Source organism: Chiloscyllium plagiosum, unplaced genomic scaffold (genome assembly GCF_037043375.1).
Source record: "Chiloscyllium plagiosum isolate Xiang-an unplaced genomic scaffold, Cpla_swu_hap1 HiC_scaffold_38, whole genome shotgun sequence".
NCBI classification, from domain to species: Eukaryota; Metazoa; Chordata; class Chondrichthyes; order Orectolobiformes; family Hemiscylliidae; genus Chiloscyllium; species Chiloscyllium plagiosum.
Window position 1 is genome coordinate 27,693,568 of NW_028270176.1, and position 23,608 is coordinate 27,717,175.

The window sequence follows — 23,608 nt, forward strand, 5'->3', positions numbered from 1 at the left end:
CTCCTAGAAATATTGCACTTGCTCCAACATGTTATTCAACATTTCTGGTGCAGTTACCACTTGAACCTTGGCCTCCTATTTGGATACATACGTTGTTGGGAAAGGTTTAGAGGGAAATGGACCAAATACGGGCAATTGGAACTAGCTGAATTGGCACCGTGGTCAGTTTGGGCCAAAGGACCTGTTTCTATGCTCCATTTTTCTATGACTCCTGGTCTTGATGTGGGGATAGTACCATTGCACTCTCCTCCAACAAAGCTGAGGAAGAGGCGGTTGGTGCCTTTATCAAACAATCTTCTCCTCCTGGGAAGCCAAAGCACAATCCGATGGGTAGTTGCCCTTGTTGACATGCGCCGGTGTCAGCTAAAACACGTGTTTGCTGACACCCGTGACTCCCCCCCCCCCCCCTTCCAAAGACCCAAGCCACGAGGTCATGGCGCGGGGAGCGGCACGTGGCCGAAGTTCCGTCAATGAGGGCGGCTGACTTCGACGGTTGGGAGCCGCGCGCGGGAGAGCGCGAGGATCTTTTGAAGAAAAACGGCCGCCAACTGTCACAGGTGCGCGCGCGTGGGAGGCTATAAATAGGAGCGGCGTCGGCGGGAGATCGGCAGAAAGCGCGAGGCTGACAGAGGGAGAGAGCGCGGGAAAAGTGAACTCTTTAACTGGGTGGACTCGAGGGATATTTCAATTTAGTCAAACCTTCGGGGAATCAAACAGTTAGGGATTGAGGCTGGAGCAGATAAGTGAGGGCGGGTGCAGTCAGAAATAAATCTCCGGGTGAAAAAAAGAACAAAACGAGAGACTAAAATCATCTCACGCTATTTAGCGCGTTTGCTCGCTTTAGATTAAAGGAGCCTTTTGTTAAAACAAATTATGGGAAATGGATGGGGTAAAGGAAAGACCCATTTTACAGTTTGTTTTTTTTTGGTTTTTGAAACTGGAAAATCAATTGGAGAGGGGGAAGATTGGATTTTTTGTCAGAAAAGAAAAATAATCACTAGGTTGTGTTTTGGTTCCTTATAAGTGTGTAACTTGTGTTTGACATTCTAGAAATGTGTTTGGTGACTTTGTTTTTTGCAGGGATGGAATAAAATAAATTCCTGATGGATTTGGCTTATCTTGTTTAAGTGAGAAAGAAGGCTACGTTGGTGTTAGTCTGAGGGAAAGTCAGAAGAAAAGTCCAGTTCAGATAGTAGTGCGAGAAAAAAAATTAGACTACTATTGATAGAAAAATATGTGGTGGAGTTTGAGATTCATTTTCATCTGTAGCATGATAAAGTAAGGGAAGGATTAGTAGACTCAGGGCATAACCATTGAGAAAACTAAGGTGTAGAGTATAGAACTACAATTCAAGGTTCAAGTAGAATAAACAAAGTGCCTGCTCTCAGGAAGGAATGGATAAAGTTAAGAGTAATGGGAAAGATGTTGGAGAGGGAAAGGCGATGTCAGAGCAGAGGATATCTGAGGTAAGGTCATCGGAGATTTTCAGTGGAAACCAGAAAGTAATTGCTAGGTCAATGGGCTTTTTGCAGCTTGATGTGAGGAAGGTTCAGTTGGTCAGTCCCATCAATGCTATCAGTGGGCATAGATTCCTCATGGCAATATCTTATAGGACTCTGCCATATAGGCAATGACAATTAATCTGGATAAATTGTCTGATATGTCCAGTGAGGTCTTTTTAGATATCTGACATAACAAACTGCTTTCTCCCCACAAATACTCCAGATGTCAAGACAAGATTCCAGTTGGCAACAGTAAGATGGCTTTGTAAAAGGCACATCTCACCACCTTTATTTAGAGTTTTCGATCCTTCCACTCACCACTAGGAAACTAGATGCCAAGAATTTATGACATGAAAGACAGAACTCATTTGTCTCTCCAGCAAAACTTCAGTTGGAAGACCAGACTACCTATAGAATGTTCTTAGAGGAGACATTGAAGTTTCTACCTGAAGGAGGTGCACCTGGAGTGAGCTCAAGACCCTATCAAATTACTCTGGGTGCTGATGATGAATGTCATGGAGTGCAGGTCCGTTCATACACAGTATACTGAGAGACAGCTGAACATGCTTAACTGTGGCAGCTGCCATTCTGTCACCAGACACAGCCAGATGATTATATCCTTTGGTCCGTATGGCACAATTGCAGTTATGAGGGCCATCATCTTGGCGCCCCTACTTGCAGAGCGCTTCAGAGAACATCTCCAGGACATCTGCACCAACCAACCCCACCACCCTGTGGCCAAACACTTCAATGCTCCCTCTCAGTCCGCAAAGGACATGCAGGTCGTGGGCCTCCTCCATCGCCACTCCCTAACCACCTGACACCTAGATGAAGAACGTTTCAAATTCCATCTCGGGACTTCCAACCCCACATTAATGTGGATCTTAACAGTTTCCTCATTTCCCCTTCCTCTTCCTTATCCCAGATCCAACCTTCCAACACGGCACTGCCCTCATGGTCTGTCCTACCTGTCCATTTTCCATCCCACCTATCCTCTCCCCCATCCTCTCTGAGCTGTCACCATTATTCCCACCTCCATCTACCTATTGCATTCTCATCTACCTTCTCCCCAGCCCCACTCCCCTCCCATTTATCTCACCCACCCATCAGCTCATAGCTTTTATTGGTGAACAGCTTTTGCCCGAAACATCGATATTCCTGCTGCTCAGATGCTGTTTGACCTGCTGTGCTTTTTCAGCGCCATACGATCGACTCTAATCTCCAGCATCTACAGTCCTCACTTTTGCCTAATTTGTATCCCATGTCCATTGATGCTGCCATTCAGCAATGGCCAGTCTCTCAAAATTGGCAACCCTGCAATCCACTGACAGGACACTTCAAACTGCTTAACTTGGCACATTGACAATTATCATTTCACTGCTGCTATTTAAATACACCCAGCTCTCAGATTGGGGTCTGATCACTTGCTCTTTTAGCACTCAGTCACTTAGCACCACAGCATCCCTGCTTTGCTTCTTCGTGCATATTCAAAGGCAGACATCTTGGCTTGCTGGTGAGTCTCCTTATGCACTGGGGGAAAACATCCTGCTGTATGGTGTAACCTACATCAAACTCTCACCTGCGCCATGTGCCAGCAGCTTTTACACAGTAACTCACCTGCCAGTGCTGCAAGCAAATGGCTGTGTGTCAGAGTGTAGGAGGAATAGTCGTCTCTGACGTCCATGGAGGCTTTCAACAGTCAGGGGTCCCAATCATTTAAGGTCCGTTTCCAAGATATATCCATGAGCTTGGCCACAGTTGGTAGCCCTATCTTCATGTCAGCATTTTGCAAAAGTAAAAAGTGACATGCTAGTTTGCTGAAAGAACAGACTATTGTTGTGATGGTGGCATCATGGGCTAATGATTTGTCATTGGATCAGAATCCCAGAATTTCCTCTGTGAGGGATTTGGATATGAGTGTATAGCCTGTGGACACCAAGGCTTCAAAACGATAGTTCACTTTCACTTCACTTCAAGTTGGTAATAAATGCTGGCCAGTCACACTGACGTGGCTGAAATAAATGATAAAAGGAGAAAATGACTCACATCATCGGTATTCTCATGCAGTCGGCAACTTCAGTACCTGTGAAGTCAGAAGGTGATAGATGGGCACCTTCATGTAGTTGATGTAAAGTACAAGATCCTCTGCTTCAGCTTACCAAGGTATGAACCCTATGTCAAAACAGTGCACTAATGGCATATTTTCCGCAGATCCCACTGCTGTTGACGACATCTAGACTCTTGACTATGCAGACTAATGTCAACTTTGACTTCAAGGCAGCTGGATCATCTGGAAGGGCTCAACACCACATCAAGTGTCCTGATGAAAACTGGAAATGATGCCAAGTTATGCAACGTCTTCAGCAAGTCTGCAGTTGGACCGCTATGCTGATACAAGCTGAAAATGTGTTGCTGGAAAAGCGCAGCAGGTCAGGCAGCATCCAAGGAACAGGAGAATCGACGTTTCGGGCATAAGCCCTTCTTCAGGAATTCCTGAAGAAGGGCTTATGCCCGAAACGTCGATTCTCCTGTTCCTTGGATGCTGCCTGACCTGCTGCGCTTTTCCAGCAACACATTTTCAGCTCTGATCTCCAGCATCTGCAGCCCTCACTTTCTCTATGCTGATACAAGGCCAGGTGGCTTTGTATTTTTCTGATTGTAACTTTGCTGATGTCACTTTGGTCATCTTCTCTGATTGTGAAGAAATTACAAAGATGGGAAAACAGTGAAAACCTTCCTTGAATGCCTAATGCACTGGCCACTCCATGAAGGTGGACATGAAGAGCTTCTTCATTCTCAAAAGGGTGATCATGGAAGAAAATGTCTGATGTCCATAATAAACATACAGAATTTGCTACAAGAGCTAAAAAGAAGTGACTGTTAAGGGTGGTCTTCAAAAAGGTGTCTGGCCAGAAGGTAGCATTTTTGAATGAAATTAATGGATACTTGGGCTTACCTAACTTCATTTTTACTCTGTCACAGCATCCATATGAACAACAACTCCATTGAAATGTTTCGTAAGATTTTATAATGTTTGTTGTGTAATTTTTCTACCAGTGTTTATTGCCTGCCCACTCTGTGGACCTGGAGGATATTCTAATAAAGAATGGTAGATCTGACAAGGTCATCCTACATTTGTAAGTCTTTAGTTTGTGAAGATTACACAATCACTTATGAGACATGTAAAGAATCACAATAATTTTGTATTTTCAGATTAAAGACCAATTTAAAGACATTACCCATCATTTTTCCAAAGAGGAGTGGGCAGAGCTAAGTGAATGGGAAAAAGTACGTTATAAGAATGTGAAGAGGAACTATGAGGCCATGCTTGCAATAGGTTTGTACAAAGTCAATGCTTTTTGCTTTCCATCTGGGAAGCTGCCTTTCCTGACAACTTTTGACATGTGCTAGCTTCTCTGAATATTGCATTGTTCTGGCCAGTCTTGCCTTGTGAAGACAGACATTGGACTGGGATTTTCCATTTTACATTGCTGACACACGTTAGAACTGTTGTGAGAATTTGCTGTCCTGGGCCTTGGAACTTCTGAATATTGATTTTCTCATTGGTAAATCACAGATGAAAGTTCTGAATTTTCCGGAGTGCGAAAGTGAGAAATCCTGTCTGAGTATTAGCAATGAGATTGTAAGCAGCAGTGTAGTTATTTACTCATTGGACCACCATACAGTTAACTTTCAACTGAAACACTATACTGTGTGTTATGGACCAGACCAAACACTCTCAAAATATTCAGAAGATAGACTAGACCCTAACTTTTTCTTACTTTTAAAGGTAAATGTAAGGTGTTCCGTTCCAGATTCAATTTGATTGGCCAAACTGCTAGATTTTAAGCAATGATGTGGAGGTGCTGGTTTTGGATTGGGTTGTACAAGGTCAAAAATAAACCTATGACCTGGAGTTGTCAGATTTAAAGCAAAACTCCCTTGATTCATCCTCGGTAATTAAAATAAAATAAAAGAAAGAAGAAACCGGAATACCTTAATTCGATTGGTAAATCATTGGGGTGTGGATTGGTTGCATATAGGGAGATGGTATGGGCTGGATGGGGGAGGGTTGCAAATGGTGAGAGTCGGTATGAGATGAGGTTGGGCATATGTAGAGAAGGATATGCAGCATCATTGGTAAACAGCATGTCCCTGACGAGTGCCGCGCATACTTTTGTCTTGGGTCTGAGGCAGGCCAGATTGAAGAGCCTGCTGTCTGATCAAGCGCATAGGTAAATCCCCTCTGTTGCAGTGTCAAAGGCATATTTCAGGAGTGCAGCAAAAAAATAAATCCCGAAGAGTGTGGGAGCGGGGACGCAGTCTTGTTTGATGCCGCTGCAGGTATTGAAGGCTCAGAAGAGCTGTGATTGAATTGCATTGTCTCCTTCATATTACTGTAGAACGATTCTATCATGCTCAGCAGTTTCAGTGGGGAGCTGATCTTAAGGAGAACCTTGAACAGACCTGCTGTCAGGTCAAATGCCTTGGTGAGGTCAATGAAAACGACACATGGGCATTTTCAGTTCTCTGCACTTCTCCTGCAGTTGGTGAAGGGAGAAGATCATGTCTGCTGTTGACTCTGAGTATACACGTTCTGCCAGTTTCTGCAGGCGAGTCAAGATGACCTGAGCAAAGGCTTTACTGACAGTGTTGAGGAGAGAGATGCCTCTGCAGTTGTTGCAGTTGCTCCTCTCACCCTTGTTCTTGTAGAGGGCAATGATCTTGGCATCCCACATGGTCTGCAGTACAGCTCCTTCTTGCTAGCACTGACAGAGGCCTTCATGGGAGCAGTCAGCTCGTCTGAGGATATCATCTGAGGGATTGGAGGGGGAGAGAGAGGTTAATGTGTTTTGAGGGATGGGGTGGGGAGAGAGAGGGGTTAATGTGGTCTGAGGGATGGGGGGGTAGAGAGGTTAATGCGGTCTGAGAAATGGGAGAGAGGGGTGTGGGTTGGGTGTATATAGAGTGAAAGTATGGGCTGGTTGGGTGGGGCAAATGGTGAGAGTCAGTATGGGATGAGGTTGGGGATGTAGAGAAGGATATGCGAAGGTTTAGGGGAGGCAAATAGAGAGGGTAGGTATGAGATGGATGTGGAGTGGGTGAATGGAGAGAGATACGTTGGTACTTGATGGGAGGATGGTAAATTGGGAGAGATGGTATTGAATGTGTGTTGGGTGTTAGGGGTGTAGAGATAGAAACCAGTTATGGCGTGGGTGTGAAGCAGTACATATAAATAGGGTAAGTATGGGATGGGTGTTGGGGCTAAATAGAGAGAAGGGCCAGGTGGGGGAGGGGGTGCAAATGGAGAGGCTCACTGAAAGAGAAGGACTACATGTTTTATTGGCTGGGGAAGGGCTCTGAAGAGCGCAGAGAGCACGGAGTCAACTTTGCAGTAAAGAACAGCCTGATGCACACAGTAGAACCAGGCAGCAATGGCTCAGAGTGACTCATGACTCTTCGCCTCAACACCAGCGCAGGCCCAGTCACCCTTGTCAGTGTGTATGCCCTGACACTATATTCCACGCCAAACACAAAGGATGTGTTTTATGTCAAACTTACACCCCTCATTAGCAGCATCCCTAGGAAGAAGCAACTCGTTCTTCTGGGTGACTTCAGTGCCAGAGTGGGTGCAGACTGCGACTCATGGCTATTCTGTCTTGGGTATTTTGGTGTTGGCAAAATGAATGAGAATGGACAGCGACTACTTGAGCTGTGCACTTATCATGATTTGTGCAACAAGACGAAGCCTCAGCACAAGGTTGCCTGGAGACTCCCATGGCACCAACTCTATCTGATCCGAGTTAGGTGTGCCATCATCAGACGCTCTTATCATCGTGCGGATTGTGACACAAACCACTCCTTAGTGTGTTGCAAGATTAGGCTGCAACCTAAGAGATTCCATTGCGTTGGAGAGAGAACTCAGTGCCCAGCAACACTGAGACTCTGCCACAGAGAAGTTGGAAATCTTGCAGGATACCATGCACCACACATCCCTGGCTATCTTTGGGAAGAAGACCTGCAAGACACATGACTGGTTTGAGGCTACAGCAACCAAGATGACCGCCTTTGTTGAAATCAAGCGTGTCGCCCTTGCTGAGTACAAGTGGTCAGCTAGCGGGAAGAACCTGCAGATTCTCAGGGCTGCCAGGAACCAAGTTCAGCAGACAATCAGTGTTGGACTAACAGGTATTGGACACAGCTAAGTGAGAAAATTCAGACGGGGAACATTAGGGGAGTGTACAAAGGCATCAAGAAGGCACGAGGGCCAGCTCAGAGCAAGACAGCCCCCCTCAAATCCTCTACTGGGGAAGTAATCATTAACACAGGCCAGCAGATGGAGAGGTGGGTTGAACACTACTCTGATGTCTACTCCAGAGTATGCCGTATTCGCTTCACCACCTGATGCCATCATGTGCTTGCTGAGCATGTACGAATTAGGCGCAGAGCCATCAGTAGAAGAGCTCAGCAAGGCCATTGACAGCCTGGCCTCAGGCAAGGTTCCGGGTTACGACAGGATTCCTCCTGATCTGATCAAGTGCTGCAAGACTAGCTTCCTGCTCCCAATTAATCAGTACATTTTACTAAATAAGCTACATTGAGGCGCTGTTTGATTTCATATTTTAAAATCCTTTCGAACCAAATTAATCCTTCCCGACTAAGAGCTGAATTGAATGAAAAGGATGCTGGGGTAGACACTTGCTTTCTGCCTCTCACTGCTCTTTTAAGCAAGGTGCTGGAATATACATTTTTCTTTCCCTGGAAGGACAGATTCCAACCAATCCTGAAACATGGTCAACATGAACTGATTTCTAATTGATGAGTAGTACTAAACCACAGTGAGACACTGTCATTTATACTATGAGAATGGTGTTTGTAGAAAGCACAAAAAAACTTTAACCGGTTGACAATAGTTTGCAAGTATCTCTTTCCACACATAGCTGCTGATTGAACTGTGGATTGTTTGCAAAATTTACTGTTATTTCAGGATCATGTGCTGTCCATGTTTATCTTTGACATAATTCGGAGATGCTGGTGTTGGACTGGGGTGTACAAAGTTAAAAATCACACAACACCAGGTTATAGTCCAACAGGTTTAATTGGAAGCACACTAGCTTTCGGAGCGACGCTCCTTCATCAGGTGATTGTGGAGGGCTTGATCGTAACACAGAATTTATAGCAAAAATCTGCAGTGTGATGTAACTGAAATTATACATTGAAGAATTGATTGTTAAGCCTTTCATCTGTTAGACTACAGTGATAGTTTCACTTCTTTCATGTGTAAATCACAAAACCCTTTTTTTTAAAGTTGCATTCTCGGGTTAGCTGTTAACAATGGTGATAGCTAGACAATGTGTTGAAGGTTCGAACAAGATTTCTTCTCTATGCAGGATCTCCAATCGACATTGTACACCAGGTACATTGATGACATTTTCTTCCTCTGGACCCATGGCGAGGAGTCACTGATAAAACTACACAGTGACATCAACAATTTTCATCCCACCATCAAACTCACCATGGACTACTCTCGACTGTCTGTCTCATTCTTGGACACGTGCGTCTCCATCAAGGACGGACACCTCAGCACCACACTTTACCACAAACCCACAGACAACCTCACAATGCTACACTGCTCCAGCTTCCACCCAAAACATATTAAAACAGCCATTCCCTACGGACAAGCCCTACACATACACCGGATCTGCTCAGATGAGGAGGAACATGACGGACACCTGGAAGTACTCAAGGATGCCCTCACAAGAACGGGGTACAATGTTCAACTCATCGACCGCCAGTTCCGACGTGCCACAGCAAGGAACCGTAATGACCTCCTCAGGAGACAGACACGGGCTACAATTGACAGGGTACCCTTCGTTGTTCAGTACTTCCCAGGGGCTGAAAAATTACCCCATGTTCTTCGTGACCTGCAACACATTATCAATGGAGATGAGCACTTCACCAAGACTTTCCCCACACCTCCACTACTTGCCTTTAAACAACCGCCAAACCTCAAACAGATCATTGTTCGTAGCAAACTGCCCGGCTCTCAGGACAACTCCATACAACCCTGTCATGGTGGACGCTGCAAAACGTGTCAGATTGTGGACATAGATACCACTATTATGCGTGGGAACACCTCCCACCGTGTACATGGCAGGTACTCATGTGACTCAGCCAACATTGTCTATCTTATACGTTGCAGGCAGGGATGCCCAGAGGCATGGTACATTGGGGTAACTGAGCAAAGGCTACGACAACGGACGAATGGGCACCGCACAACAATCAACAGACGGGAGGGTTCCCTCCCAGCTGGGGAACACTTCAGTGGTCCAGGACATTCAGCCTCGGACCTTCGGGTGACCATCCTCCAAGGTGGACTTCGGGACAGGCAGCAGAGGAAAGTGGCTGAGCAGAGGCTGATAGCTAAGTTCGGTACCCATAGGGAGGGCCTCAACCGGGACCTTGGGTTCATGTCACATTACAGGTGATCACCATTGCACTACACACACACACACACAGATACTCTACACACACACACACACTCTCATATGCACACGGACACAGATACACACAGACGCGCACACAGATACCCACACACACCCTTATAGACACACAGACTCCCACACATACACCCCCTCACAGACTTAAGACACTCTGCACTCACTACACACACACACACACACACACAGATATTCCTACACACACACACACACTCTCATATGCACACGGACACAGATACACACAGACGCGCACACAGACACCCACACACACCCTTATAGACACACAGACTCCCACACATGCACCCCCTCACAGACTTAAGACACTCTGCACTCACTACACACACACACATTCTCACACTCACAACCCCCACCCCAGACACACACACACACAGACAGACAAAGACCCACATGCACACATATATATTGTGTGTGGTGAATTTTTTTTGGTACAAAGTTACATTGCACTTTGCTCAAAAACCACATAGATTCATGTCGAACTCTGAGCTCAAAAACTGCATGAATTTATGTAAAACTCTTTTATTTCACTTTTTAGATTAGAATCAATCTAAACATCAGGTCATAGACAGAGAACACAGGGGGCTAACACCTTCAACACATTGTCTAGCTATCACCATTGTTAACAGCTAACCCGAGAATGCAACTTTAAAAAAAAGGGTTTTGTGATTTACACATGAAAGAAGTGAAACTATCACTGTATTCTAACAGATGAAAGGCTTAACAGACAATCAATTCTTCAATGTATAATTTCACACTGCAGATTTTTGCTATAAATTCTGTGTTACGATCGAGCCCTCCACAATCACCTGATGAAGGAGCGTCGCTCCGAAAGCTAGTGTGCTTCCAATTAAACCTGTTGGACTATAACCTGGTGTTGTGTGATTTTTATCTTTGACATAGTACTTGTGTTGTTTTCAATCGGTCATTGTAGTAAATTTTACACTTTTTTAAAGTGCTGACTCAAGATCACAAAGCAATCACTTGGAAATAATTGAGGTAACCTCTGTATCTCAGATGCCTTTCCTTTTCCTTTATGCGGAGGCATCACAACATGCTGCTTTCACTTTGACTCTGCAATTGTTTACATGCTAGAAGGGAAATATAATTTTAAAGGCTGTTGGATGTCCATTGGTCTGGGTGCTGTGTTTCAAGTAATCTGGCGTAATGTGACAGCTTCTTTTAACTTGCTTAATTGTAGCTGGATGAATATTTGGGTGCCATCATGGAAGGATGTCCTGTATTGCTCTTACCTGAGATTCTGAAATGGTTAGATTCAACAGGTTTCTTATTTCACTCTGATAATGTAAATGGCCAATGATTGAAATATTTTAATTTTTAAAGGATTGAACGTACCAAAGCCAGCATTCATGTCGAGAAATGGCAGGGGTAATCGACCTTGTGTGTATGAATCTAGTGATTCAGATGAGGATTGGACACCTAAATGTCTTGTGAAAAACCCACTACGTAAGTAGAATTTGTTTTCTTTGTTAAAAATCTTAAAATGTTTTATTTTTATGTTTGTGTGAGCCATGTGCAAGCTGGAGGCAGTCACTTTACATTTATAACTTAGAGAGAAGTTTAATTCAGATAAATGCGAGGTGCTGCATTTTGGGAAAGCAAATCTTAGCAGGATTATACACTTAATGGTAAGGTCAGAAGATTGGAGGCTAGCAAATGTGGTTCCCTTGTTCAAGAAGGGGAGTAGGGATAACCCTAGTAACTATAGGCCGGTGAGTCTCACTTCTGTTGTGGGCAAAAATCTTAGAGAGAATTGTAAGGGATAGGATTTATGAACATCTGGATAGGAATAATGTGATCAAGGATAGTCAGCATGGTTTTGTGAAGGGCAGGTCGTGCCTCACAAACCTTATTGAATTCTTTGAGAAGGTGACTAAGGAGGTGGACGAGGGGAAAGCGGTAGATGTGGTGTATATGGATTTTAGTAAGGCGTTTGATAAGGTTCCCCATGGTAGACTACTGCAAACAATACGGAGGTATGGCATTGAGGGTGAGTTGGAGGTTTGGATTAGGAGTTGACTGGCTGGAAGAAGACAGAGGGTAGTAGTTGATGGCAAAGGTTCATCTTGGAGTGCCGTCACTAGCTGTGTTCCGCAAGGATCTGTTTTGGGACCATTGCTGTTTGTCATTTTTATAAATGACCTGGAGGAGGGGTTAGAAGGTTGGGTGAGCAAGTTTGCGGATGATACGAAAGTCGGAGGAGTGGTAGACAGTGAGGAAGGATATGGCAGGTTACAGCGGGATATAGATAAGCTGCAGAACTGGACAGAAAGGTGGCAAATGGAGTTCAATGTAGCTAAGTGTGAGGTGATTCACTTTGTTAAGAGTAATAAAAAGATGGGGTACTGGGCTAATGGTCGGATACTTGGTAGTGTGGATGAGCAGAGGGATCTTGGAGTCCATGTACACAGATCTTTGAAAGTTGCCACCAGGTTTGAAGATTAGATTAGATTAGATTAGATTAGATTACTTACAGTGTGGAAACAGGCCCTTCGGCCCAACGAGTCCACACTGACCCGCCGAAGCGCAACCCACCCAGACCCATTCCCCTACATTTACCCCTTACCTAACACTACGGGCAATTTAGCCTAGCCAATTCACCTGACCTGCACATCTTTGGACTGTGGGAGGAAACCGGAGCACCCGGAGGAAACCCACGCAGACACGGGGAGAATGTGCAAACTCCACACAGTCAGTTGCCTGAGGCGGGAATTGAACCCAGGTCTCTGGCGCTGTGAGGCAACAGTGCTAACCACTAGGTAAATAGTGCGGTGAAGAAGGCATATGGCGTACTGGCTTTTATTGGTAGAGGAATTGAGTTCCAGAGTACTGAGGTCATGTTGCAGTTGTATAAGACTCTGGTGTGGCCGCATCTGGAGTATTGTGTGCAGTTTTGGTCGCCATACTATAGGAAGGATGTGGAGGCACTGGAACGGGTGCAGAGGAGGTTTACCAGGATGTTGCCTGGTATGGTAGAAAGATCGTATGAGGAAAGGCTGAAGCACTTGGGGTTGTTTTCATTGGAGAAAAGAAGGTTTAGGGGTGACTTGATAGAGGTGTACAAGATGATTAGGGGTTTAGATAGGGTCAACAGTGAGAATCATTTTCCACATATGGAGTCAGCTATTACAAGGGGGCATAGCTTTAAATTAAGGGGGGTAGGTATAGGACAGATGTTAGGGGTAGGTTCTTTACTCAGCGAGTCGTGAGTTCATGGAATGCCCTGCCAGTAGCAGTGGTGTACTCTCCCTCATTATGGGCATTTAAGCGGGCATTGGATATGCATATGGAGGATAGTGGGCTAGTGTAGGTTAGGTGCGCTTGGATCGGCGCAACATCGAGGGCCGAAGGGCCTGTACTGCGCTGTATTCTTCTATGTTCTATGTTGTATGTCCTAGGGAGTGTTGCTGAACAAAGAGACCTTGGAGTGCAGGTTCATAGCTCCTTGAAAGTGGAGTCGCAGGTAGATAGGATAGTGAAGAAGGCGTTTGGTATGCTTTCCTTTATTGGTCAGAGGATTGAGTACAGGAGTTGCGGCTGTACAGGACATTGGTTAGGCCACTGTTGGAATATTGCATTCAATTCTGTTCTCCTTCCTATCGGAAAGATGTTGTGAAACTTGAAAAGGTTCAGAAAAGATTTACAAGGATGTTGCCAGGGTTGGAGGATTTGAACTATAGAGAGAGGCTGAACAGGCTAGGGCTGTTTTCCCTGGAGCGTCGGAGGCTGAGGGATGACCTTATAGAGGTTTACAAAATTATGAGAGGCATGGATAGGATAAATAGACAAAGTATTCTCCCTGGGGTGGGGGAGTCCAGAACTAGAGGGCATAAATTTAGGGTGAGAGGGGAAAGATATAAAAGAGACCTAAGGGGTAACTTTTTCACGCAGAGGGTGATACGTGTATGGAATGAGCTGCCAGAGGATGTGGTGGAGGCTGGTACAATTGCAACATTTAAGAGGCATTTGGATGGGTATATGAATAGGAAGGGTTTGGAGGGATATGGGCCGGGTGCTGGCAAGTGGGACTAGATTGGGTATGGATATCTGGTTGGCATGGACGGGTTGGACCGAAGGGTCTGTTTCCGTGCTGTACATCTCTATGACTCTAACTGCAAAGACAAGTCAATTGAATATTTGTCTTTACGTATGTATATGCAGATGCATTTAGAATTAATGCAAATATGCTTCTTAGCTACATTATATTTGATTCTGCTTTGAAAATATTAAGGATTGTGTTAGGTTTCATTGGTAGAGGCATTGAGTTCCGGAACCGCAACAAAACACTAGTACGGCCACACCTGGAATATTGTGTACAGTTCTGGTTGCCCATTACAGAAAGGATGTGGAAGCATTGGAAAAGGTGCAGAGGAGATTTACCAGGATGTTGCCTGGTCTGGAGGGAAGGCTGAGAGACTTGGGTCTTTTCTCATTGGAAAGAAAAAGGCTAAAGGGGGATTTGATAGAGACATACAAGATGATCAGAGGATTAGATACGGTGGGCAGAGAAAGACTTTTTCCTAGGATGATGACATCAGCTTGTACGACAGGGCATAACTACAAATTGAGGGGTGACAGACTTAAGACTGATGTCAGAGGCAAGTTCTTTTCGCAGGGAGTGGTAAGGGCATGGAATGCCCTAGCCGTTAAGGTAGTCAACTCAGCCACATTAGGGAGATTTAAACAATCCTTAGATATGCTCATAGATGATTTTGGGATAGTGTAGGGGGACGAGCTGAGAATAGTTCACAGCTCGGCGCAACATCGAATGCCGAAGGGCCTGTTCTGCACTGTATTGTTCTATGTTCTATTGTCAGTGTTGCTAATGGAAAAAAACTTCAACTTCAGAAGATCTAAAATGAAACTGAAATTCTTTTAAAGAGGTGAGAACCTTTAAGCCACCTTTCAAGAATGATGGTACCAAGAAGACAAAGAAAGACAACAGCAAAAAGGTAATTTGGTCTGCGCAAAATTCTTATCAAGTAACATATCAAGTCAAAAAGAAGCAACCCTGTCATTGCAACCCTGTCAGCATCTGGAAGATATATTAAAAACATAGAGTCATAGAGATGTACAGCACGGAACCCGTCCATGCCGATCAGATATCTCAACCCATTCTAGTCCCACCTGCCAGCACCCGGCCCATATCCCTCCAAACCCTTCCTATTCATATACCCATCCAAATGCCTCTTAAATGCTGCAAATGTACCAGCCTCCACCACTTGCTCTGGCAGCTCATTCCATACACGTACCACCCTCTGTGTGCAAAGGTTGCCCTTTAGGTCCATTTTATTATCTTTTCCCTCTCACCCTAAACCAATGCCCCTCTAGTTCTGGACTCTCCCACCCCAGGGAAAAGACCTTTCCTATTGATGCTATCTATGCTGCTCATGATTTTATAAACCTCTATAAGTGGTCACCCTTCAGGCTCTGACTCTCCAGGGAAAACAATCCCAGTTTATTCAGCCTCTTCCTGATGCTCAAATAGATTGGCCCAGGGTTTTCTCCTAAAACATTATCTAGTCTTTCTCTTTCCAACTCAAAATGACCTACTACACACTTGAATATTTTGTATGTTGATCTCAGATTTCCGGCTTAATTGTTTCCTTTTATCCCTGGTGGTATTTCTGCCCAGAGTTACTGCGACCTTGATTCTGATTTTGCTCATATTTCTAATTCTATTCTCCAGTTGCAGCCTTGTCATTTTAAATTTAATGATCCGATGACGTTGTAAATTACCTCCTCTTGATGTTGATTATCAATAAATGCACCCTGAGAACCTGAAATTTTCAAGTAACAGCAGATTGAAATACCTACAACTTACTTGGAAGATTAACTTTACCTAAGTGAAATAGAGAAGGATAGTTTCAAACACGGCGATTCCAAAAATATGTAACTGGAGAGAGAGAGAATACATTTCTCAAATGGGTGGTTGGGAACCTTGGTTTATTAAGTATGAAATGAGACCAAATGGAAAGCATAATCTGGTGATGCAGAGAAAGTTGAGAGTTACAATATGTAAAAATTACATTTACATTTCAGAACGAGAAAAGACAATTAGCAAATGCATCCCATTTACAGGAGGATAAAGATGCAGGTTTAAGGAGCTTCAATGAGGGCACTCCCTCAGTTCTGGAAGAGACAGTTTCAGTTAAAAAGAGAAACCGAGAAACTAATACTGCGATGAGTGAATTTGAGGCTCAAAATGAATCCATCAAAGGTATCTGTCCAGGAATAAAGGAATTTCTGAATAGATTTGTTGATTTTGGATTTTACTTTATTTTTATATTTTTGTGAGGATATGCTTTTGTTGACAATGTGTCTAATCCAGCAGTGATTCATCAAATTAACTCAGTGTTTTGTTATACATAATTATCTATAGATTCTGATCTTGAAACAGAAAATACCCTTTCTATAAAACAACAAATGTTGAATTTTTTCAGGGATTGTTCGAATCTTTCTGATTTCTTCCACAGTTGTCTGTGCTGGAAAGACGTTGGAATCTTCAAGTGAGGAAACACACAATGAAAAGGAAGAGAGAAGATACAGTTTGAGAAATAAAGAGAGAAAGATTTACACAGAAGAAAGGGAACTTTGTGATGAAGATTTTCTGTGTACGTGAAAAGTGACCTAGCCAATTCTTCAGGAAGAATTTATTGGAAGGGTTGATATGACAGGCTTTGAGAAACCAGACTGTTACTGCAGAAATATAGCCTGGCAAGGGAAAAACCCTGTGTTTGCCCAGAAACATGCACTTATGTTTCCTCATCACCAACTACAAATGATCAGAAAATACTCCCAAAAGATTTTATGGTTTAAGTATCTTTATTTAGGGCGGCACGGTGGCACAGCGGTTAGCACTGCTGCCTCACAGCGCCAGAGACCCGGGTTCAGTTCCCGCCTCGTCTGTGTGGAGTTTGCACATTCTCCCCGTGTCTGCGTGGGTTTCCTCCGGGTGCTCCGGTTTCCTCCCACAGTCCAAAAATGTGCAAGTCAGGTGAATTGGCCATGCTAAATTGCCCATAGTGTTCGATGCAGGGGTAAATGTAGGGGAATGGGTATGGGTGGGTGCGCTTCGGCGGGTCGGTGTGGACTTGTTGGGCCGAAGGGCCTGTTTCCACACTGTAAGTAATCTAATTCACAGGGTTTAAAGTGATGTTTGAAGTGGAGTCCCCTGCCTTTTATATTTACTTGTGAGCTGTTGAAGTCACTAGTCATATCATTCCTAGTTATTGTGGTGAAGGTGATTGTGATCTGCCATTTGGTGTAGGTGAACCCTTAACTCTCTTGGGGTGAGATCTCCAGGATTTCAATGTGGTGATACTGAAGGGACAGTAATATATTGACATGTCAGGCAAGTGAGTGCTTGGAGAGGAAGATGCAGTTGGTGGTTTTCTCCAGTGTATGCTGCTGTTGTGGTTCCAGAAAGATGATCATGGGTTTGGAAGGTGTTGTTAAAGGCGCCATGGTACATCTTATAGATGGCACACACTGCAGCTAATGAATACCAGTGGTGGAAGGAGTGAATGCTTGTGCATATCATGATCATCAAATGGTATGTTTTGTCCTGGATGGTGTCAAGCTTCTTGGGTGTTCTTGGACCTGCACATGTCCAGGCAAATGTGGAGTATACTGTTGCACTGCTGGTTTATGCCTTGCAAATGTCTTTGCAAAGTCACAGGGTGAGTTACTCCAAAAGATTTTAAGAGAAACAGAATTGGACCATTCAGCGCACGGAGTCTGCCTCACAGTTTGATCATGGCTGATATGTTTCTCAGCTTCATTCGCGCGCCTTCTCCCTATAACTGTTGACCACCTAACAAATCAATAAGCTATCTATTGTTGTCTCAAATGCACTTGGCACCCATAACCCTCTGCAACGACGAGTTCCACAGATTAACCACCCTGTCTCCTGTGAGTGGAAACATTATCTCCACAACCACTCTGCCCAGGTTTCTCAGTGTTCTGTAAGTTTCAATCATACTTGGAAACCTCCACTGGAATCCTCCAAGGCCAGGACATCCTTCCTTAGATACGGAATCCAAAACTACGCTAAATATTCTAAATGCGGTCTGACCAGACCCTTTCACAGCTTCAGAAGTTATATCTCTGCTGTTGTAGCCCTCTTGAAATGAATGTCAGCATTTTATTTGCCTTCCTGACTGCCATCTGAACCTGCATGTTAACCTGAGGAGAATCCTGAACGAGGACTCCCGAGTTACTTTGTGTTTCAGATTTCCAATGTCTTTGCCTCTTTATAAAATCACCTATGCCTGTATTCCAAACCAAAAACATAACCTCACTCTTCATGCATTGTATTCCATCTGCCACTTCTTTGCCCACTCTTGTAACTTGTCCACATCCTTCTGCAGTCTTGCTGCTTCCTCTGCGTTGCCTGTCCCTCCACTTACCTTTGTGTCATCTTCAAGCTGATCAACAATGCCTTAAGTTCTTTCATCCAGATTGTTAACATGAATAGTTGTGGTCCCGACATGAAATCCCATGGAACTCCGCTAGTTACCACCTGCCATTCTGAAAAATGCCTCTATCCCCACTCTGTGTTTTGCCAGTCAGCCAACCCAAGAGCTAATGCTGTTCATATTCTGACCTTATAGAGGTTTGTAAAATAATGAGAGGCATGGATCGGATAAATAAACAAAGTTGTTTGCCTGGTGTGGGGGAGGCCAGAGCGATAGGGTATAGGTTTAGGGTGAGAAGGGGAAGATGGAAAAGGGATCTCAGGGGCAACATTTTTACACAGAGGGTGGTGCGTGACCTGCCAGAGGAAGTGATGGAGGCTAGTACAATTACAGCATTTAAAAGGCATCTGGATGGGTATGTGAATAGGAAAGGTTTAGAGAGTTGTGGGCCAAGTGGTAGTAAATGGCACTAGCTTAGGTTAGTTCGGCATGGACAAGTTGGGCTGAAGGGTTTGTTTCCACAGTGTTCATCTCCATAACTGTATAAGTGTAGCCTGGCTGAGAGACAATGTCATTTTCTTGCTTTGTTGCTGTTCCTTGAAATCTGTGTTGCCCCCTTGACAACTAACAGACTGAGCATGTTTCTGAGAGCTTTCTCCATGCGGGCCTTGTCACCTTCATAAATATCGAGTAATGAACTGAAATCCTGATCCATCTTTAATTTTGTATGTTTCAACAGTTTGCGAAGACTGCAAAAGATTTTTTGTTGAAGAGTGTCCTGTGCATGGTCCTCCAGTGTTCATAAAGGACATGGCTGTTGAATTCAATCAACCAGATCGAGCACGTTTAACCCTTCCAGAGGGCCTCAGCATTGCGATATCAAAAATTAGAAAGGCTGGTCTTGGTGTGTGGAATGAAGGAAAGGCTATTCCTAAAGGAGTTCATTTTGGACCCTATGAAGGAGTCACATCAAATGAGGAATCAGCTGCTGTCAGTGGCTATTCATGGGTGGTGAGTGCCTGTCATCATGATCAGGTTTCTTGCATGTTTTTAAAGAAGCTCAGGACTCATATGAACATTTTTGTGAAAAGTTGTTTAAAGTTTCTGTTTCTGGTTGCTTCTCTAGTCTTGACAATGAATGGACAGCCAGGGGAATCACTTGGTATTGAACAAACCTAAAGACTTAAATGTTTGCAAGTCAAGAATGGCCTACTTGAGTTTTCATTGTAGGGCTGATGGTTGCTGAGTGACTGACTGCTGGAATAGCAATCACCATAACATGGTGAAAGAAAGCAAGTAAATCTCTATTCAATGAAAATTGCAGATTACAGGTAGATAGATACAATTGAAACAATTTTTATCGAGCAGCCAAGCAGCCTTTTTTACCAAAAAAGCAATTTTGTTCAAATTTAGCCAATTATTTTGAACCATACCCTTAGATACTAAAAACCCATCAAATTTAAACCTGATGGTGTTGACAACCTTGAACCAATCCAGTTGTAAAGAAATTAAGAGGTCATGAAGGGTATAAAGGTGAGGGCATTTTGGAAAATCGGGGAGAGCCAACTGCCATCTAAAGAGAGAACAAACCCGCCATCTGAGAAATAAACATCGAGCTCTCACAAGAAATCTCTAAGAAAGCATTACCTGTGCATAAAGTAGCATGGCATTTCTAGCTAAAAGTCCTCACAGAAGAAATTACAGAGAAGACATCCCTAACAGCAGGACCAGCAGAAGAAATGTGTTTGTAACTTGAGATCAGCAGAAGGAAGACTGGAAAGACAACAGAGAAAACGTAGCCTTCCGGAAGTCACATTCTATGTGAACTTGGAGAGACTTATGTTTTGATTTGTTGTTTTCTTATTGTGTTTATTTGAACAGCAGACCAGTAGAATTTTAGTTCAGTTCGGGAATAGTTAGTAGTTAGTGAGGAATTGTTTGGTTTGTTTGTAATTCTGTTAATTTGTTCACTGTTAGGGTCAAATAAATAAGTTGTTACTTGTTACTTATAAAGTGAGTATCACTGACTCCTTTCATTTAAACTTATAACAGGATTCTCTGGGTTTTTTTTCTCAGCTGCCTTTTAACTGTAATTGTACCAGCCTGCACCACATCTTCTGGAAGCTCATTCCATACGTGCACATCCCTTTATGAGAAAAAGTTGCCCCTGAGATCCCTTTTAAATCTTTCCCCTCTCACCTTAAACTTAAGTTAACCCTAAATTTTGGACTCTTCCACCCCAGGGAAAAGACCTTGTCTGTTTATACTATCAATACCACTCATGATTTTATAAATCTCTAAGGTTACCCCTCAGCCTCCGACATTCCAGAGAAAATAGATCCAGTGTGTTCAGCCTCTCCCTAAAGCTTAAACCATGGCAATATCCTTGTAATGTTTTCTTAACCCTTTCAGGTTACACAACATACTTCCTAAAGCAGGAAGATCAGAATTAATTGCAGCATTCCAAAAGTGGCCTAACCAATGTCCCGTACAGCCGACTCCTACACACAATGCACTGACCAACAAAGGCAAGTGTACTACCATCTTCTCCATCACCCTGTATATCTGTGACTCTGCTTTCAAGGAACTATGAACCTGCACTCCAAATCTCTTTGTTCAACAACACTCCCCAAGAGCTTACCAGTAAGTGTATAAGTTCTGCCCTGATTTGCCTTTCAAAAATGCAGCACCTCACATTTACCTAAATTAAACTCCATCTGCCACTCCTCGCCCTATTGGCCCGTCTAAAGATCCAGATGTGCTCTGAGGTAACTTTCTTCGCTGTCCACTACAACTCCAATTTTAGTGCCATCTGCAAACTTACTAACTGTACCTCCCATGTTCTCATCCCGTCATTTGTATGAATGATGAGAAGCAGTGGACCCAGAAGAGATCCTTGTGGCACACACTCCAGTCTGAAAAGCAACCTTCCACCACCACCTTCTGCCTTCTACCTTCAAGCCAGTTCTGCATCCAACAACCTTAGAACATAGAACAATACAGCGTAGAACAGGCCCTTTGGCCCTTAATGTTGCGCTGACCTGTGAACTATTCTCAACTCGTCACCCTACACTATCCCATCATCATCCATGTGCTTATCCAAGGATTGTTTAAATCTCCCTAATGTGACTGCGTTAACGACATTGGCAGGTAGGGCATTCCATACCCTTACCACTCTCTGAGTAAAGAACCTACCTCTGACATCTGTCTTAAATCTATCACCCCTCAATTTGTAGTTATGCCCCCTTGTACATGCTGACGTCGTCATCCTAGGAAAAAGACTTTCACTGTCTACTGTATATAATCCTCTGATAGTCTTGTGTGTCTCTATCAAATCCCCTCTTAGCCTTCTTCTTTCCAATGAGAACAGACCCAAGTCCCTCAGCCTTTCCTCATAAGACCTTCCCTCCAGCCCAGACAGCATCCTGGTAAATCTCCTCTGCATCTTTTCCAATGCTTCCATACCCTTCCTGAAATATAGCAACCAGAACTGTACACAGTATTCCAAGTGTGGCCACACTGGAGTTTTGCATAGTTGCAGCATGATATTGCAGCTCCGGAACTCAATCCCTCTACGAATGAAACCTAACACACTGTATGCCTCCTTAACAGCACTATCAACCTGGATGGCAACTTTCAGGGATCTATGTACATGGACTCCAAGATCCCTCTGGACATCCACACTGCCAAGAATCTTTCCACTGACCCGGTACTCTACCTTCCTGTTTTTCTTCCCAAAGTGCATCATCTCACATTTAGCTGCATTGAACTCCATTTGCCACCTCTCAGCCAATTCTGCAGTTTATCCAAGTCCCCATGCGACCTGCAACATTCTACCACACTGTCATTACTCCACCGACATTAGTGTCATCTGCAAACTTACTAACCCATCCACCTATGCCTGCGTCCAAGTCATTTATAAAAATGACAAACAGCAGTGGTCCCAAAACAGATACGTACCATTTATAACCGGACTCCAGGCTGAATATTTTCCATCAACCGCTAGTTGCTGCCTTCTTTCAGAAAGCCAGAACTTTGTTCTACCTGTATTGTGTATGATCTAATCTTGGCAACAAGATTGGCAACAAGTCAACCACTTCTTATTGGATTACTTTGGCCTTCACTTCCTTTTCTCATTCTCTCCTAAACTGATTTTGCATTTCCTCTGTTTCTTTCCTCCTTCACAGGATCCAGAGGAAGCCATTCACTCCCTCAAGCCTGGTCCATCATTGAATTTGATCACGGTGAATCAGACACTTAAGTTCCCTTTACCCACACAATTTCATTGATGATTACATGATTTATTGCAAGAAGCATCAACATCTGCTTGAAATATACTCAAACACTGAGCTTCCATAGCCAGCATGGGGAGATAATTCAAAGATTGGCAGTCCTTATTAAAAATAAATTTTCAATTTAATACATTGAGTGTTTATGGAACTAATATTCTGGTATTCCTCATAGTGGGCAATTGACCAACTGGGGAACAATGTATCAGAACCTTGAAATTTCTGATTGAGAATTGCAGAGTAGGCGAGGGGTAGAAGGAACTATAAGAAAAATAGCGACATGACAAACACCAAAGGCGATTTGAATTAGTTTGGGATTCTTTCCTGACTGTTCAAATCTCCCTGAAACTGTTTACTACTTTGTGGCTTTGTAGTTTATATGGAGCTCTGGATTCACTGACACGAAGCTATAATCACAAAAAGTAAAGGACGGTATTGTTAAGCTTTCACTAAAAACGTGAAGCCACTGCATGCAGTTCTTGTAAATAAAATTAGATCAATGGCTAAATAAAAGATATATTTGATTCCTTTTAACAATCAAATTGTTTTATCAAAATACCTTTCTTCAGATCAGTAAAGGAAAGCAAGATGTTGAATACATTGATGCAAAGGATGAATCTAAATCAAATTGGATGAGGTAAGGGAAGACAGATATAATATTGTCAGAACTTGTGTACTTGGCTCTCAGCCAGTTTCTCTTACCCTGAAGCATCACATATAATAACTGTTATGATCTTACGTCATGTTATTACTGGTGAAGTAATTACTGGTCAGATTGATATCCGGCTTGGTAGGTTATATTTTGTCTTGGTTTTAGCAAGATGGTCTCTCACTGAAACATAAGCACACAATATTGCAGA

The 23,608-nt window shown here is 43.6% G+C and overlaps 1 protein-coding gene across 1 annotated transcript in view; it reads left to right on the forward strand.

Annotated features, from left to right (window-relative positions):
* Positions 1–470: 470 nt before the first annotated feature.
* LOC122544252 (uncharacterized) overlaps positions 471–23,608 on the forward strand; it is a 32,834-nt gene continuing 9,696 nt past the window's right edge. Inside the window, exons 1-8 of the mRNA XM_087980852.1 lie at positions 471–557; positions 4,716–4,839; positions 7,881–7,997; positions 14,921–14,991; positions 16,082–16,259; positions 16,516–16,653; positions 19,199–19,470; positions 23,318–23,385. Coding sequence (XP_087836978.1) covers positions 471–557; positions 4,716–4,839; positions 7,881–7,997; positions 14,921–14,991; positions 16,082–16,259; positions 16,516–16,653; positions 19,199–19,470; positions 23,318–23,385 — 1,055 coding nt within the window. The remainder of the gene's footprint in view (positions 558–4,715; positions 4,840–7,880; positions 7,998–14,920; positions 14,992–16,081; positions 16,260–16,515; positions 16,654–19,198; positions 19,471–23,317; positions 23,386–23,608) is intronic.